This window comes from Postia placenta (genome assembly GCF_002117355.1).
Source record: "Postia placenta MAD-698-R-SB12 unplaced genomic scaffold POSPLAscaffold_10, whole genome shotgun sequence".
NCBI lineage: Eukaryota > Fungi > Basidiomycota > Agaricomycetes > Polyporales > Adustoporiaceae > Rhodonia > Rhodonia placenta.
Window position 1 is genome coordinate 1,265,181 of NW_020169841.1, and position 15,877 is coordinate 1,281,057.

The window sequence follows — 15,877 nt, forward strand, 5'->3', positions numbered from 1 at the left end:
TGCGCCCGGAACATGTCCAAAATCAGCGCAGGTCACTTAACCCTATTTAACCCTATTTAACCCTATTTAACCCTTGTTTTTCGGGCCTCGTGAAATTTACCGCTAATTAGCGCTAATCAGCAAGGGTTAATTAACCGAGGCTAATCAGCCTGGCCTATTTCACCGTACCCTCGGGTTTTGTTAATTAAAGTTATATATATCCAGTTTTAGATCCGCTTGAGGGCATCACCCTATACTAGATAATACCTGCGTGTACACCGCGTAGGGTGGAAGATAGGAACTGTGGGCTGTCCGGTAGCATGGGAGAACGCGAGCGAACTATCATACGTGTTTCGACTTGGAGGTAGGTGATGATGTTTCGTGGGGTGGGTTGTCAAAAGGCCGGGTGAGGGCGTAGTAAAAGACATGGGCGCAGAGTGGGGTAGGAGTAAGTGTATGTAAATTAAGTTCTGTGTAGTGATAGCGAGTCCAGGGGGGGATACAAATGTGCGAGAAGGGGGGGAAGAGTGCATGATGTGATCTATCGCTGTGGGTGGCACTCGTACCTCGTCACGGAGTCAGTTGGGATGAGAGCGGTCGTTTCGTCCGGCCGTGAAGCAACCGGTTGCTCTGACACTCTGACATAGTCGAAGAGGAGCGGGAGAGCGTCAGGATCGTTGAGCAGTGTGCGGGGCTCGGTTGATGGCATGGGTGTCTATGGGTAGTGCGAGACGATCGTAGTGTCCCAGGCGCGTGATATAAGTATGTATAGGGAATGAAGAGAAAGAAAAGGGGAAAGGACAAGAGGGGGAGAGGAGGAGCTATGACCTCCCACAATCGGCCTCCGTCACCGTCGTTCGTCATAGGGCTCAACCTGAACTGGCCCCTCGGGGCGCGCTGCGGTCGACGGCGTGTGGGCGAGGGGTGTTGTATGGTGCGCCGCCCGGTAGCGGGTGTTGTCTACGCCTCGGGATCTTCATCATCAGAGCATGCCACCTTGCCGACCTCGTCGGTGTCTCCCCCAGGGCCGTCGTCTGCCGCGCCCTCCTCCTCCCGTGCCACCGCCTCCGTCTCTGTGCGGGCGGGCCTTGGTGTGCCTGTCTTCGTGATGGTCCCGCTGCGCCCGATGAGTGCTGTGATCTCTTCTGCGGTTCCCAGGATAGTGGGCAGGCCGGCTCGTACCGGGGGCAGTCTTGCAGGATGTGGGCGCGTGTCTGCGGGATTGCCACAGGGGCAGTCATCGGGTTCATTGGGTATAAAATGACGGTAGTACTCGCCTTTAAAACAGTGCCCAGTGCGGCACTGAAGCACCCTCCTAAACACCTCATGCTTGAGGTGCCGGAAGTGTGCACAGGGTCGGTCGCGCGGCGGGAGGCGGTTCGCAGTGGCAAAGCGGCCAGTCGGTCGTGCAAGTGTCTACTTAGCAAGCCATGCCCGGCGGGGATGCTCCCTGGCCTCACGGAGCGCGCTCGCTCGCGATGCGCGATGGTGCGGGGCATCAAGCTCAGTGGCATCTTTCGCGACCTGGTCAGCGACTCGTCACTCAGACAGTTTCCCCTAGGCAGCCTACAAACAGAGCGCCCATTTTGATGGTTGGAGGATGGCCGCTCTAACTCAAGTGAGTCAATTGCATGTCGAAACTGATCTCGTGATTTCCGCCATTCCAGCGCGATGCGTACGAATTCATTTTGCAGACTTACGGCAATTTAGTTTAGCAGCAGCGAAATGTTATCTAGGAGGTTTGAAGAATCACCGCTCAACTTCAATTCGACCCGATCCGATTGGACGACATCCAAACATACATCATCCGATTTAATACGTCTGATTTGCATGAACAGCGGCGAGTGCACACTCAAATGAAGAAGCACGCCTCGGCCTGGCGATGAGCACGTCGGGGATCGGCTAATACTCTCACTGCTCTTACGCGGAGGCCGACGGCGTATCATTTGAGCGTATCGGAAGCATCTCCAGGGCTGCATTCGTTCTGAGCTCTCAAGGAGAATGAAAAGGCCATGTGCTCACATACCCTGATCCGTGGAATGAACCTCAATTGCACTCATTAACACGGTGGCTTCAATCTCGTCCTCTGAGTCGCTATCCGTCCCAGAGGACCTGTCATGGATAGCACTAGTAGTTTGCTATTGTCAGGTCAGTATATGTATCTACATCATAAAGACGCTTTACATACAAGTAGGTCTGTGTGAACGTTCTCGAGACCGTCTACGATGCCTGCCAATGATTTCTTTAGCGGATTCCACTTGGCAATTGTCGGTTTATATTGATGTCCGAATCGAGTGTAGGCATCGGATTTCTTGAACTCCAGCTCAATGTCGGCCAGCTGCTTTTTCAGCCTAGAAAATCTTTGAGTTAGACGGGAACATAACCAAAGAATGTGATGTATAGTACGTTCTGAGTTTCTTATTCGTCCTCTTGAAGTATTTCCGTTGTCCGCGTTCAATCTTCTCCCTCTCGTGCGGTGTAATTTGCGAAAGAAATTCCTCAATCGTGCGTACAAGCTCCCTCGTCTCCGCAAGCTGAGTCGTCAAGGAGTTGCTGTTCATTAATTGTACGCCAGTGACGAACGCTGCCAGTATGCCTGATCCTATGGTAAAAGCGCGCTGAACTATCTCAGAGGTACCCGAGGACATAATCTAACAAAAAGCGAACTTGACGTCAGAGAGCATTGCTGCTACAAGGGATCAGAATGAACTCGGTCCTCACGAATTTATGAACAAAGGACAGAGACAGAGGATGACTTCGGCGAATCATCTCTCGCAGGGAGATATCGCATGCATTTATACGGTCTTCGGGCGCAATGAATAGAGATGGGAATGCCTCCTAATCGCATCGATGGTGCTCGCATCTTCAGAGCAAGGATGCCAGGACTCAGAACCACCACGCTGGTAATTTCCCGTTGTTGACCCGGTCTGGTGTTATCGAGAGGCAGAGAAGTGAGGAGAGTAGTCAGCAGCGTGATCTTCGTCTGGTTATCTTAGGAAAAACGTAAGTCAATGGCGCGAGTCTGGGCTGATCATCAAATCGAGGCCACCCAATTGCCTAGCACGCTGTTTGTGCACGGTGATGATCTGGATTCTGTGGGTCCGTGTCAGGCTCCTTCCCACCCGTCTTCGGGAGTTAGGAGGGCTTCATCCGACAGCGATCCTCATTACACAGCCAGATGATCAAATAGACTGAGCTTCAAACCCGCGGCATACATCTCACCCTAAAAAATCATTTGTGCCACGCTCTGCCTGTTCCGAATGGCCCCCATTCAGCTTACCGCAAAAACATCGCATGCACATGTGACATATTCTCTTACTACCATTCCAGCCTCGTCTGCGAGCGTAAGAAGAGCACACAAGTGACGGCGAGGATGCGGCGTGAGCTGAGGGGCTGGGGGAAATTCTGGCGTTAGCCGGGATTGGACGCGGAGCAGACAAGCCGCTTACCCGGGAAGCAAGTGGAGGTGGAAACTGCGGCGAGGCTGCGCCGCACAACCCAACCAAAGCCGCTGCGACCAGTCAGTACCCGTAGGCTGCGCCCAGGTTCGCAAGGTGGCGCGACACGATCTGCTCGAAGGCGCGAACGTACACCTCGTATGCAAGGGAACGCCACCGCCCCGCAAGTTGTACCGCTTCCGTGTAGACCTTCTGGGACAAGTAGAAGGAGGCGCCGCCGATGCGAAAGGAGTGCCCGAAGGCAGTACCCCAGCCCGTAGTCGCGAAGATGGCGTTGATCTGGCGCAGCGCGGCGGCCTTGACCAGCGGACGGATGGCGCCTTAACCATCCTCGTGCGAGACGTGCGTAGTCTCCTGAGAACAGACTGATAGACAATTCCTTCAACCTACGGCGGCTCCGGATAGCCATGTCTGGCGACGTGCGTACACAGCAGCCTCGCGTCATGCTTCACTCACTCTGTTTGTGCCCAACGTGTCTAAGGACGGCACCAGCGGCGCGTTGCTGCGGGCGGCTCGTGGTTTTGGGGTTCGAGCCTGCAGGTGAACTCAAAAGTCTACAAATCTCAATTCGGCAGGTACGCAAACGTGCCTGCCCAATCTAGTCCTGCTTACTCACACTCACAAGTGCAGAGGCAGCTTGGGACAATCATAAATATCATGGACATTATACATAGCCTCCTGACGTTGCCACGCAATTAAACAATTCCTCTATTAAATATTGGCGGATGTCCGTATTACATAAGGATCCTGGTGGCGCCAACCTTAGGTGCATCCAAAGTTGCCGCTTACTGCTAGCCTTCGCTACAGTGTTGTCGCCCTTCATACGAGAGGCCAACTTGGTGTTTAAGCAAGCAGTTGCAAGGGCAAGATCTGTTGTGCATAGTACTGGCCCTTAAATTATAAGACAATTCATCTCACTTCCCTGTCATTCAGCTGTGCCCTCTTCAACAACAAGAGAGATGGTTTATCTTTACAGTGTTGTGAATGCTAGGTACATTCAACATTGTTCATACAGTGATAAGGTAGAGAACTCATGGTTCGAAGTACATCAGAATCTCAATAGAATCGGCTCTCCACAACCAAATGATCTCTACAGTAACGACTGATCGACACACTGATGAGGCAGTCTAACCTTGTAGATTGGTTCCAAATGCTGTGAGCCAAGGCGGAATACGGATGATCGTGCCAACAAATCCGACGACACTCAGGCAGAGGCGCTCTGGCCATACGGCACCCCGCGGTATCAACCTCCATCTCGCCGGAAACCCGCTGAACACCGGTCTTATGCTCTTCCACTGAGCAAGAGCCTCACTCGCGCTGGGCCTTGACGCAGGATCACGCCTCGTCATCGACACTATAAGAGGCTCGAGGAACTCCACGTTGGAGAATTTCTGCGCTGGACGTGAATGAGACAACAAAAATAGCAGGAAGTACGCACGTCATGGAAGTAGCGACGGAAGAGGTTGCCGATGATGAAGATGTCGACCTTGAATGGATCATATGGTCTCTTGCGCCGCGAGAGCTCGGGGACCTCCTGGTCTCTACCGGCGACTCCGACGACTAGTCTGTTCTCGGCATCCGGGGGGATATGGCTGGATATGCCAAAGTCGACGTAATAGTACTTCACCGAAACATCACCGCGCGCAAGACATGGAGCTTCTGTCTTGATGTCGTGAAGAAAGGACGACCATATAGGATGGAACCCTTTAGGATACATGGCAGATGCATCCATCATGATGTTCTTGTATGTGCAATCGCTGCGCAGTACAACAGCTGAAGGGACATGATAACCACGAGAGCCAGTTCGACGCACCGATGTGCCACTCCTTGCTCATGTATGAAAACGAGACCCTTGAAAGGTGTATTCAGAATCGTCCAGTGAACCAGGCCACGGCATTGTAACACATACCTCCAATATCTGGTCAACGAACTCAACGACATCTTGAGGGGTATCGAAGGGAGGAGAGTCAATTAGCCGGAGGAAAGGCATCACCATGTACGAAATGCTTTCGTCTTCATCGTCCTGGAAGATGTCGAGGATGGGAACACAATGATTCCGTGGATCGTCAAGCAGTAGTGGAGCCGATAACATGCAAGCAATACGGGACTCCTCGTCACCAGTCCTCACTCTTTTCAAATAAACAAGCTTCTCGTCTGATATCCTGGTGGCGTCGATGAGATGTTCTCGTGCCTGGTACCCTTATTGGTGATTCTAGGTCCACCATGCATTGAAATGTAATGACCCACCGGCAGAACCGCACCATCTTCAGCGAAGGTAGGACGTTGTCCATTTTTTCTCCAGGAAGGAACCCAGCCTGGACGATATCTTGGTCTGAGCATGTACCCACGACGTTCGAAGAAGAGCTGCCGATCTCGCCAACGTTCCTCGTCATCATCCAGTGTCGCGAACAGCTCATCAGTCTCAGCCTCCGACAGGGTCTCGTCGTCAGACATGACAATGGAATGCCTTCTGTGAGCTAGTGACCCAGTGTTCGAAAATGTTGGCTGGGACGGATGCACCGCGAGTGGTCAAATGATCATGCGACTACACAGCCAGACCGCCAGATAGTTGAGTAGGGGCAACAGGACCCCGGAAAATCCCCCCAGAGGTCCGATCCCTCAAAACCCCGAAAATGACCCTAAAAATGACTCACTTTTGGCAGTATTTTGCGTTTTACGAGATCATTTTGTCACGGATCTCTCCCAGAATTGGTGCGTAGACAGTTCTCCCCAGGATACATCGAAATATGCAATGTGCCTGACGTTCCCACGCTTAGATCGTGATAAGTCTTATCTTATCTACCCCCGAAATGGGGTCTGCGCGGGATCAGAGCTCTTTGGGGGATTAGCCGGGGTCCTGGGGCAATGCTCAGCTGATTTAAACTCCGATGTGTCCGCATGCGGCACGCTTGCCGCGTCTCGCAAAGTGGGCGCGAAAAGAGGTGCACTTTTCTCCGGTTCCTCATACTCCGAATATTCTGGTCAGCCATCCGTAAATCATGTAAAATCGCTATTGAGAAAGTCTCCAAAATCATCCTCCCGGGGGCTTATTTTCTGTAGCTGTAAAATAGATATGTTTGAAAAGAATAGTGTCTCCGAAGTTCGGTCCAGGAACGGGTTCGAACCCTTTGAACCTTGAACCGAACCTTCGGTTCAGGTTTGGTTAAGCTCAGTCTGTAGATTTCTCAGCAGGTTCGGTTCAAGGTTCAGAGCCATTAAGGCATTGCCTGAACCGGGTTTGGACCGGTCCAAACCGCGAACTGGAATCAGGCCTCAGTTCTCGCAAAAAGGTACCCAATTAATTTTTAAATACTAGTTTATGTAAATCTAATCGATGATATTGATGATCAATGTCTTTTCACAAGGCAAGTGCATGCAGCGGCACCGTGATGTGCATGCCCCGCCATTCATCAGGGGATGCCATTCGCTGCCCAAATAGGCAGCCTTACATAAGCTGTCATTGGTGAATGCGACAACCCGCACAACATTGCACCTTGCATATCCATTTCAAGCACTAAGTTATCCTTTTACTCTTTTTGTGTGCTGTAGTTATAACTGACCCTGAAACTTGCAACTTAACATCTTTTGTATGACCAATCAAAATCTGAAGGTCCACAAGGTTCGAACCTGCTCCAAACCTTGAACCGAACCCGCTGAACGGGTTCAGTGGGTTCGGTCCAAGGTTCAGTTTGGTTCAGGCTAGAGGTATTGAGTTCAGTTCAGGGTTCAGGGCAAAAGGCCCCCAAACCAAGCTAAACCGAACTTCGGAGATGCTAGAAAAGAAATACATCCTGAAGACTTTCTTGAATGGATCCCCGAGCTGCTTGTGACACTTTTTCCGCGATGTTCGGAGAGTGGCAAGACGTCGGAAAGTGCACCTCATTGTGAGAGCACGATGCATGTTATGTAAGCAGGTCGTGTGCACCTTGACATGCTCAGCAATAGTACCGTCCGTGCTCCCTCTCTTCTAGATGGACCGGAACATGTTTTGATAGCTTTGCCTTGGTCTACGGCTGTGTATGGGTCACTATCTACTAGGGCTTGTTTCTAAAGAACGGAGCAAGGCTCAGGACCAAGTAGATTATGTTCAACCACTTGGTGCTGCTGTATTTTCTGCAAGGTGCAGAGTCCAGTACTCATCGAGATCTTCTGGCAGCACCTGTTACAATGGTCTATACTCCTATATCGATGCCTGACTCATAGACAACGAGCGAGGGCTTATGGACAATGCGTCGTCCTGAAGATCAAGCGAGGAAGTCGAGAATGACCACTACCCCAAGCGAAGAGGAGCAGAGACTTGAATGAATAACCAGGTCGAACTTAGGGTTCGACCGACTAATGGTACAACTATTTATACAAGTACCGGCTATGCACGGACCATCATGTCTGTGTGGTTGTGTTTAGTAAAGAAAGAAACGTAGTGGCACGATACCGGGTACAAAGTGCGCACGGACCCCATTATGTAAGCTACATAATGTTCAACCTGCAGGTGAGTGCTAAGACAGGCGCCAGTATGGGCGCTAGTAATACAAGGAATAGAACGGAAAGACAAATGTTTCATTACCCCCCTGCCAGAGTCGAAGTCCCATTCGACTACTTACTGCTCACCATTGCCATACAACTCCCAGTCTACGCCGTCGTCCTCCTCTTCGTCGAACCACTCGTTGCGCGCGTTTCTCCCCAAGTTCTTCCATTTCTCGCCAAAGAGGTGCTTTTGATGCGGCCAGGAGCTGTCCCACGTCCATTGAGTGGTGTCGGGTGTCCAGTCGGGATCGACTTTGCGAAAGACAATGGGTGTATCGGGGCGGGGACGCGAGGGTCCCACGACGGGGCTGGCCGGGGGTTCAGGGTTATCGCTATGCGGTGGAGGGATGGGTACCACCTTTGTCTGCCTCTCTCTTTCCTTCCTCTCCTTCGCCTCATTGATGATTCCCTCGAGGAACACGTTGTCGACGACCACCCCCACACGTCGCGCAGGTTCTTCAGGTGGTGCGGATATGTGTCGCTTCATCAGCCTGGTTCTGCACTCCTGCTCCAGGTGTCCAGGGGCTTCTTTCCCACATCCTGCGCATCGTACTTCCGGACAGTCCCGTACCCAGTGTCGAGACGATCCACATTGCCTGCAACTTCCCTTCATCGCCTGCAACTTCCCTTCGGGGTCCACCCAGGGTTGGGTTGCCAGTCAGCCAGGATAGTAGTGCTCCGCGGCATTGCTTGGAGGAAAGGGGATGGGATCGGGGGCCACCTGAAGGCAGACGTCAGTAGGGGTGCGGGTAGGGGTAGGTACGCGTTGGGGATGGCGTGTGGGATGAATTTGTTGTGTCGCGCCCGGATGCTGCACGGTAGGAGCGGTTGAAAGCGATGGGCAACTTTCAGATTGTCGAGTCGAATGAGCTCGGTGAGGACACGGTCGTCCTGTTGACGTAGGAGTCGCTTGTGATGGACGATGGCCTCGTCAGCTGCCTTGACAGCCTCGTCGTATTCGTGGCGAGCGGAGAGGTATGCTTCTAGTGCAGCGCGGTCGGTGGCATTGGTTGCCTCGGGGTTGTGGGTTTTGAGTTTATTGAAGACATCGGTGGGGTTACTGAGGAGTAGCATCAGCAAAGCGCTGTCGCCGACATGGGTGTGCTTAGGGGTGTAGATTGAGATCCTCTTTCTGCCCTCAGTCGAGGGGGCATTGAACTGGTCGAGGAACGAGAGGGTGGAAGACATGTCGATGCGAGTAGGGATGTAGCGACTGGGTTGAGCTGCTGTCGACTCAGCTCAAGTTCTTCCTCTTCTTATACTCCGTTAGCACTTCATCCGCAGTCCCTGTCAGGTTTGCTTCGGGTTCCCATGAGTCATCCGCAGTTGAGTAACCCTTCCACCTGACGCGATATTCGCAGTGCTGCATCCTCTTGTTCTCTCGGTGTCCGATGATGGCTTCAACTTCGTAGTTATCTTCACCTTCGATAAGGTCAGGAGGTGGCCTCGTGTAGTTCGGACCATGGATCTCCGTCTCAGAGTAGGGAGATAGAAGCCATTCGTGGAAAACGGGGTGGACTCGCCAGGTATTAGGGAGGTCTAGCTTGTACGCGACTGTTCCGATCTTGTCTAGGACTTTGAACGGCCCTTCTCGCCTCAGGGCTAGTTTCCTGGACGGGTATGGCAGCTTCAAGTTCCGGGAGTCTAGCCATACCAGCTGACCTTTACGGAAGGAACCCCCCTTCATTTTTACTCTCTTGGCCAGGACGTTCTGGGCCATCTCCATTGCCGCATGTGCTTCCTCGCAGATGTTTTGCAAGTCCTTGAGGCGATAAGCCGCTTGCGGCGTGTTTGATCCGGGGTGTGCGGTGGGTATTCCGCGAGGTTCGTATCCCATCATGAGTTTGAATGGGGACGTCTTTGTCGTGGAATGCTCGCGGGAGTTGTGAGCAAATTGCGCGGTGTGAAGATGGTCAGCCCACTTATCTGGATCATTGGTAGTGAAGCAGCGGAGGTAGATCTCCAGCTCTTGGTTTACTCGTTCTGTCTCGCCGTCGGTTTGCGGATGGAATGCCGTACTCATGGCTGATTGAACCCCAGTCATTTTGCAAAGTTCTTGGAAGACTTTGGATGCAAATTGCGGTCCTTGGTCGCTGATGATCTTGTCTGGGAGTCCAAACCACTTGTAGACTTCTCGGTACATTGCGTCTGCCATCCCAAGAGCATCAATTGTTTTGTTGCATGGGATGAAAATTACCCCCTTCGTAAGGTCGTGGTCTACTACGACCAAAATGGAATCAAAGCCGTTGGACAGTGGCAAGTCAGTGATATAATCACACGAGAATGTGCTGAAGGGTTTGGCATTTGCGTGGGGTCGGATGGGGGTGATGGGCGGTCGGGCTGGATGCGTGTTAACCTTCATTTGCTGGCAGATGCCACAGCCGTTAACATAGCGGGCAACAAACTGGGCCATGCTTGGCCACCAGTAGTCACGGTGCAAGCCGAGGAGGGTTTTCTGAACACCGGGGTGTCCTGCGGAGGGGAGGTCATGATAGAGGGAGACAAGACGTTTGCAAAGAGACTCATCTGGGGGTACATAGACCCGATCCTGGTATAAGAGGAGGTCATCATCGATGGACCAGTCTGTTCCAGTGCGTGGTGTTCCTCCAGTGCGCGCCGCAGTGAGGCCTTCCTTCATTATTGGGTCGTCCTTAAAGGAAAGGATGGTGTCGTGGGTGTCGATGTCGATGGCAGCAACCCATACTTCCGGTGGGAGCATAACGACATCGGTGTTGTCATTAGAACCGTCGTCATGGTCGGGTCGGCGGGAGAGAGCGTCGCTCTGCACCATTTGGGTACCAGGGACGTGTACCAGGCGGAAGTCAAACTCAGTCAGTTTACTCGCCCAGCGTGCTTGTCGTTGGTTCATGTCTTTGGCTTGTTTCCAATATGTGAGGTTCTTGTGGTCGCTGAAAATCGTCACTGGGTATGGGCTGCCGATGAGGTAGTGCCTCCACTCATCTAGTGCGCGGATAACCGCATATAATTCCCTGTCATAGATGTCATAGTTTCTCTCTGTCGCATTGAAGCTTTGAGAGAGGTATCCGCAAGGATGCCAGTCACCGTTGTCATCGCGTTGGCGTAGTACCGCTCCTGTTGCAAACTTTGAGGCATCGGTTTCGGTAGCGAAGAGTCGGTCGGGATCTGGCATGCGTAGTACTGGTTCTTCTAGGAACACCTTTTTGAGGGTTTCAAAGGCTTTCTGTTGGTCAGATCCCCAGGTCCAAGCGACGTCCTTCCGGGTGAGAGCAACCAGCGGTTGTGCTTTGTCCGAGAAGCCTTTGATAAACCGGCGGTAAAAGTTTCCAAATCCAACGAAGGCACGTACTTGCCTGAGGTTGGACGGCACCGGCCAGTCTGCAATGCCAGCTAGTTTGACAGGGTCCATTGCGATTTCTCCTGGGCGGATGATCATGCCAAGGAATTCGACTTCGGTGATGTCGAAGGCGCATTTCTCCGGTTTGAGGTAGAGGTCGTGTTGTCGAAGTCGTTCAATAACATGTCGAGTTCGTTCCTCGTGTTCTGCCTTGTCCTGGGAAAAGATCAGGATGTCATCCATGTAGATGCAGAGCCAGCCTTCTTGAAGCATGTCTGCGAATATTGTGTTCATCATCCGTTGGAACGTAGCGGGGGAATTGCACAGCCCAAAGAACATCACCGTTGGTTCATACAGCTGCGGCGGTTTGCCATCAGTTCTGGGTACGATGAACGCTGCCTTCCATTCGTCCCCTTTCTTGATTCGGACATTGTTGTATCCGGCGCGGAGGTCCATCTTCGTGAACACCTTGGTGTGCTTCAACTTGTCGAGGAGGTCCGATATAAGCGGGAGCGGGTACCGATCCTTGACCGTGTTCTCGTTGAGCAGCCGGTAGTCTTGACAGGGACGTAGTGAACCGTCTTTTTTACCAACAAAGAAGAATGGACTCGCCAACGGGGATTTCGAAGGGCGAATGTACCCTTTACTCAGGTTCTCCTCAAGGAAGTTGTCGAGTTCCTTTTGTTGCTGTGGGTTGAGCGGATAGACCTGTTGCTTTATGTCCGCGAAGCCCTCCTTGAGGTTGATTTCGTGGTCATATTCGGTGTGGTCTGGAAGTCGCGCAGCGGTGCCTTTGTTGAAGATGGGGAGGAGATCGTGTAGGTAGGACGGTATCATCTGTGGTAGCGTTTTTTCTGTCTTGCCTTGGGCATTCGAGGCCGCAAGTTCGGTGGATGTTGTGACTCGCCTAATGTCGTGGTGGATCTTCCAGATCATACCGTTGTGGAGTCGTTTGTAGCCGGATGAGAGTTCAGGAAGTTGCTCCTTGAGTGGAACATCCCTTACTGCTAGGGATTCCTGTTTCTCGTACTTGGTGATCATTGGTGTTCCTGATAAGTAGGAAATGATGAACTCATTGTCGTCGATGTCCTCCGCTTGTTCTTCGATGGACGCAATACCCGTTGACCCAAACCCATCCTTCCCACGTTCAGTTTCGTCGATGCAGTCGGTTATAGTTACTGGTGGGGTGCTTATCCTTTCAAGGATGAGCTGAGCAACTCAGTCGCTGACTTTGACAGTGAATGGGAGGTCGAAGTTGTTGACCAGTAGGACTGAGACCTTGCCTCGGTAATCGGAGTCGATTACTCCTGCAGCAACATTGATTTCCTTTAGTGCTAGGCTGGATCGAGGTACGATTCTTCCATAGTGTCCTTCGGGGATAGCCATGATAAGATCGGTGCCAACCAGGCCTCGTCGTCGGGCAGGGATGATGAGTTGATGCGCAGCAGAGATGTCATATCCTGCTGTGCTACTAGTCTTTTGTTCGGGGAGGGTTGCGTGTTCCGAGGGGGAGATGACGACGAATTCATCCTCCATTGGTTCTGGGAGTGGGGTAGTTACGGCCTTCTTCAGTTCTAGCCGAGCCACTCGCCTTTGGTACAGGTCCATCTTCCAGGCCCTTGTCTCGTCTTTCGTCCACCGGTGGTTTAGCTCAACTCGTCCGGTTTTCCAGTCTATCTTGGGGTTTTCGAGCTTGAGCCAGGTATGGCCGAAGATGATGTCTTCCTTGCCGATGCTGGTGACGTAGGCTTTGACGAATCGGGGTTCTCCGCTTATCTTGTAAGATAAGAGAGCTCTTCGCGTGATGAGTGCTTCTTTGTTCGGTGTTCCATCCATGTTGAAGACGGGGATGGGTCGGGGAAGAGGTTCTGTCCGAAGTCGATGTTCCCGGACGAATCTCGGGCTGATGAAGATTCCAGTTGCGCCGCTATCGATGAAAGCGCGCACCTCGACATCTTTTCGTCCCACAGTAATCAGAATGTGCAGAGCGCATTCATTTCGGACTACTAGAATTACACGGGACAGTGAAACGGATACAGGCAGTGGTTGCGTCGGCTCACCCTGCCCCTTCAAAAATCCTCCATTGTGAGTTCTTCGTACAGCTCCTGCTTCTCATCAGCGGAGAGTGCCTTGATTCTGGCACGGAAGTCGTCCTTCCCAGATCCTCCCTGGTTCGGCCTCCCACCTCCTTGTCGTGCAGCCGCTTTCTTTCGGCAATCCTTGGCGCTGTGACCCTTGATGTGGCAGTAGAAGCACAGGTTCCCGTCCCTGTGGAGCTTCCGATTGGCCTCGTTGAGAGCGGCTCCTAGTTCCCATTTCCTTCCTCCTGATGTGGAGGCGAAGGTTGATGCGATGGCAGCGGCGTCGATATCCATTGGTTCGCCATAGTCCCTGGTGTCTGTGACGATGAGAGCCCCCTGCTTAGCTGCATCGGTGTTTCGAACTTCGTTGTACCAGGCCTTCATGGTGTTGGGTTGATCTCTAGTGACCCTTGTTGCGAGCGCAAAATACAGCTCCTTCGGGAGTCCTTTGACGAAGTTGGCATGGAGAGTGTGGTAGTCGTTCTCGACGCGGTTGGTGCCATTGACCTCAGCGTCCTTGAGCTGAGCCTTTGATGCTAGCTGCTCGAAGCGGGTGACGTAGTTACCGAGGGAGAGCACCGTCTTCCTATCCTTCTGTCATTCAGGCAGTTTCATCAGGATTTGATGTGCCTTGATTCGCGTTCCGTGCTCAGGGAACACCTCTTCTAGAGTGGCAACGAAGTCTGCCCAAGTGGAATAGACCTGGACTCCCCCTGCCGACTTTTCATAATACACGTCCGCCCATGTTTTCCCCAGATCCTTCCTCATCAGCGCTACAGTGAAGGCGATCTTTGCTTCATCGCTGAGTCAGGTGTTGTTGGTGGTGACAAAGTAGGAGAGGATGCATTGGATGAAGCGTCTGAGGTCCTCTGCCTTTCCACTGAAAGGTTCGGGAGCGGGGATGTCGAGGCGAAGGGGTCGGTTGGCAGTTGACTGTTGGGATTGGTATGCTGCGAGGGCGACAGCGATGCGCTGATCGATGTCTGCTTGAGTGAATGTTGCCATAGGGACTTCAACCGGTGCATTGGTTGGTGCGGGTGGGGCTGGTGGTAGTTCAATGTCTGGGATTTAGATGGGAACATACTGAACTTCAGGGAGTTCGAGTGGTTGTTCGTTGATGGGTGACTGCACGCTTTCTGCTGTTTGTGTAGGTTCGACGTCGATCCGTAGGATGGTGAATACGTCTTCTGGATGAGCGGGTGGGTGTCTCTGGTAGTAGCTAACGAGTTCTTGGTGGGCGATGACCTGCAGGTTTGGACCGGTAGCACGACACCAGGTGCCGCCTCGAGGGTATATGGGAGCCCTCTTTGTGGAGGTGATGAAGCAGTGATCTGCTCGGTCGTACTGGAGGAGCGGTGATCCTGCGAGGGCTGGTAGTCCCAAAGGAACTGGGTTGACTGCGTTGTTCGACGTGATGGTGGATGAGATGTTCGACTAGGTAAAACTAGGAACGTAGCTTAGAAAGTTCGACCTTTTGTTACAATGGTCTATACTCCTATATCGATGCCTGACTCATAGACAACGAGCGAGGGCTTATGGACAATGCGTCGTCCTGAAGATCAAGCGAGGAAGTCGAGAATGACCACTACCCCAAGCGAAGAGGAGCAGAGACTTGAATGAATAACCAGGTCGAACTTAGGGTTCGACCGACTAATGGTACAACTATTTATACAAGTACCGGCTATGCACGGACCATCATGTCTGTGTGGTTGTGTTTAGTAAAGAAAGAAACGTAGTGGCACGATACCGGGTACAAAGTGCGCACGGACCCCATTATGTAAGCTACATAATGTTCAACCTGCAGGTGAGTGCTAAGACAGGCGCCAGTATGGGCGCTAGTAATACAAGGAATAGAACGGAAAGACAAATGTTTCGGCACCCCTCTCTAACACAGTACTCATCAGATGCTCAGGCAATTGTACCTCAGTCCTTTGGAAGAACAGCCCAACATGTTGTCTAAGCTTGAGCATAATGGAAGTGGGTGTCTTGGAGGAACTTGCAGAACATGTTAGATGGTGTGAAGTGGTCTCTCAGGGTGTAAAATAGTAAAGAGACAAGGCTCGGAAGAGTAAAAAACCCTTCAGGTGCATAGTACTACTTCTTGCTTCTCATCAGTAAACTGATGCAAAGATGGGCAACACTCAGTCAATTGGAGGGCTGATTAAAATTCTACAGACCAATCATCGACTCCAGCTACAGTAGCGCATCTCAGAGGTCGATCTCTCACATGAACATCTCGTACATAGTCTATGCTCCCCCACTGCAGATGGCTCATCTCATGCCTGACCTAATTGCTCATCACACACACTGTAAATAGCTCTATAATAGTACATATACACTCCTTATGTACATGACAGTCTACACATATATTATCCTGATTTTATGGCCACTGTACCAGTAGCCAGGGCACAACGAGCATGTCATGTCCACTTTTTCCACACGTCCAGGTCACGTGACAGGGGATGCATTTCGAATAGGCATTGTCCCTACTCAGACTCAGATAGACTGAGGTCCGACCC

General features: G+C 52.0%; 4 protein-coding genes across 4 annotated transcripts; all 4 read right to left on the reverse strand.

Moving 5' to 3' along the window:
- Positions 1-1,065: 1,065 nt before the first annotated feature.
- On the reverse strand, positions 1,066-1,299 carry POSPLADRAFT_1092306 (hypothetical protein; the record flags this gene model as incomplete). The annotated part of the gene is made up of 1 exon (XM_024483099.1): positions 1,066-1,299. A coding segment is annotated over one exon (234 nt), but the record flags the coding sequence as incomplete, so codon positions are not given.
- A 600-nt stretch (positions 1,300-1,899) lies between these two features.
- On the reverse strand, positions 1,900-5,891 carry POSPLADRAFT_1047973 (hypothetical protein; the record flags this gene model as incomplete). The annotated part of the gene is made up of 15 exons (XM_024479403.1): positions 1,900-1,952; positions 2,006-2,117; positions 2,168-2,330; positions 2,386-2,630; positions 3,260-3,315; positions 3,429-3,514; positions 3,571-3,757; positions 3,894-3,971; positions 4,227-4,307; positions 4,570-4,828; positions 4,876-5,194; positions 5,251-5,288; positions 5,347-5,599; positions 5,685-5,763; positions 5,786-5,891. The coding sequence occupies 15 exons, from the start codon at positions 5,889-5,891 to the stop codon at positions 1,900-1,902; spliced, it is 2,115 nt and encodes a 704-aa protein (XP_024337349.1).
- A 2,143-nt stretch (positions 5,892-8,034) lies between these two features.
- On the reverse strand, positions 8,035-9,149 carry POSPLADRAFT_1058727 (hypothetical protein; the record flags this gene model as incomplete). The annotated part of the gene is made up of 2 exons (XM_024481074.1): positions 8,035-8,501; positions 8,585-9,149. 2 exons carry the CDS (start codon positions 9,147-9,149, stop codon positions 8,035-8,037), a joined length of 1,032 nt encoding a protein of 343 aa, XP_024337350.1.
- A 4,197-nt stretch (positions 9,150-13,346) lies between these two features.
- Positions 13,347-15,328, reverse strand: POSPLADRAFT_1058729 (hypothetical protein; the record flags this gene model as incomplete). Its single annotated transcript, XM_024481075.1, has 5 exons — positions 13,347-13,952; positions 14,019-14,147; positions 14,187-14,401; positions 14,443-14,755; positions 15,281-15,328. 5 exons carry the CDS (start codon positions 15,326-15,328, stop codon positions 13,347-13,349), a joined length of 1,311 nt encoding a protein of 436 aa, XP_024337351.1.
- Between the last annotated feature and the right edge of the window lie 549 nt (positions 15,329-15,877).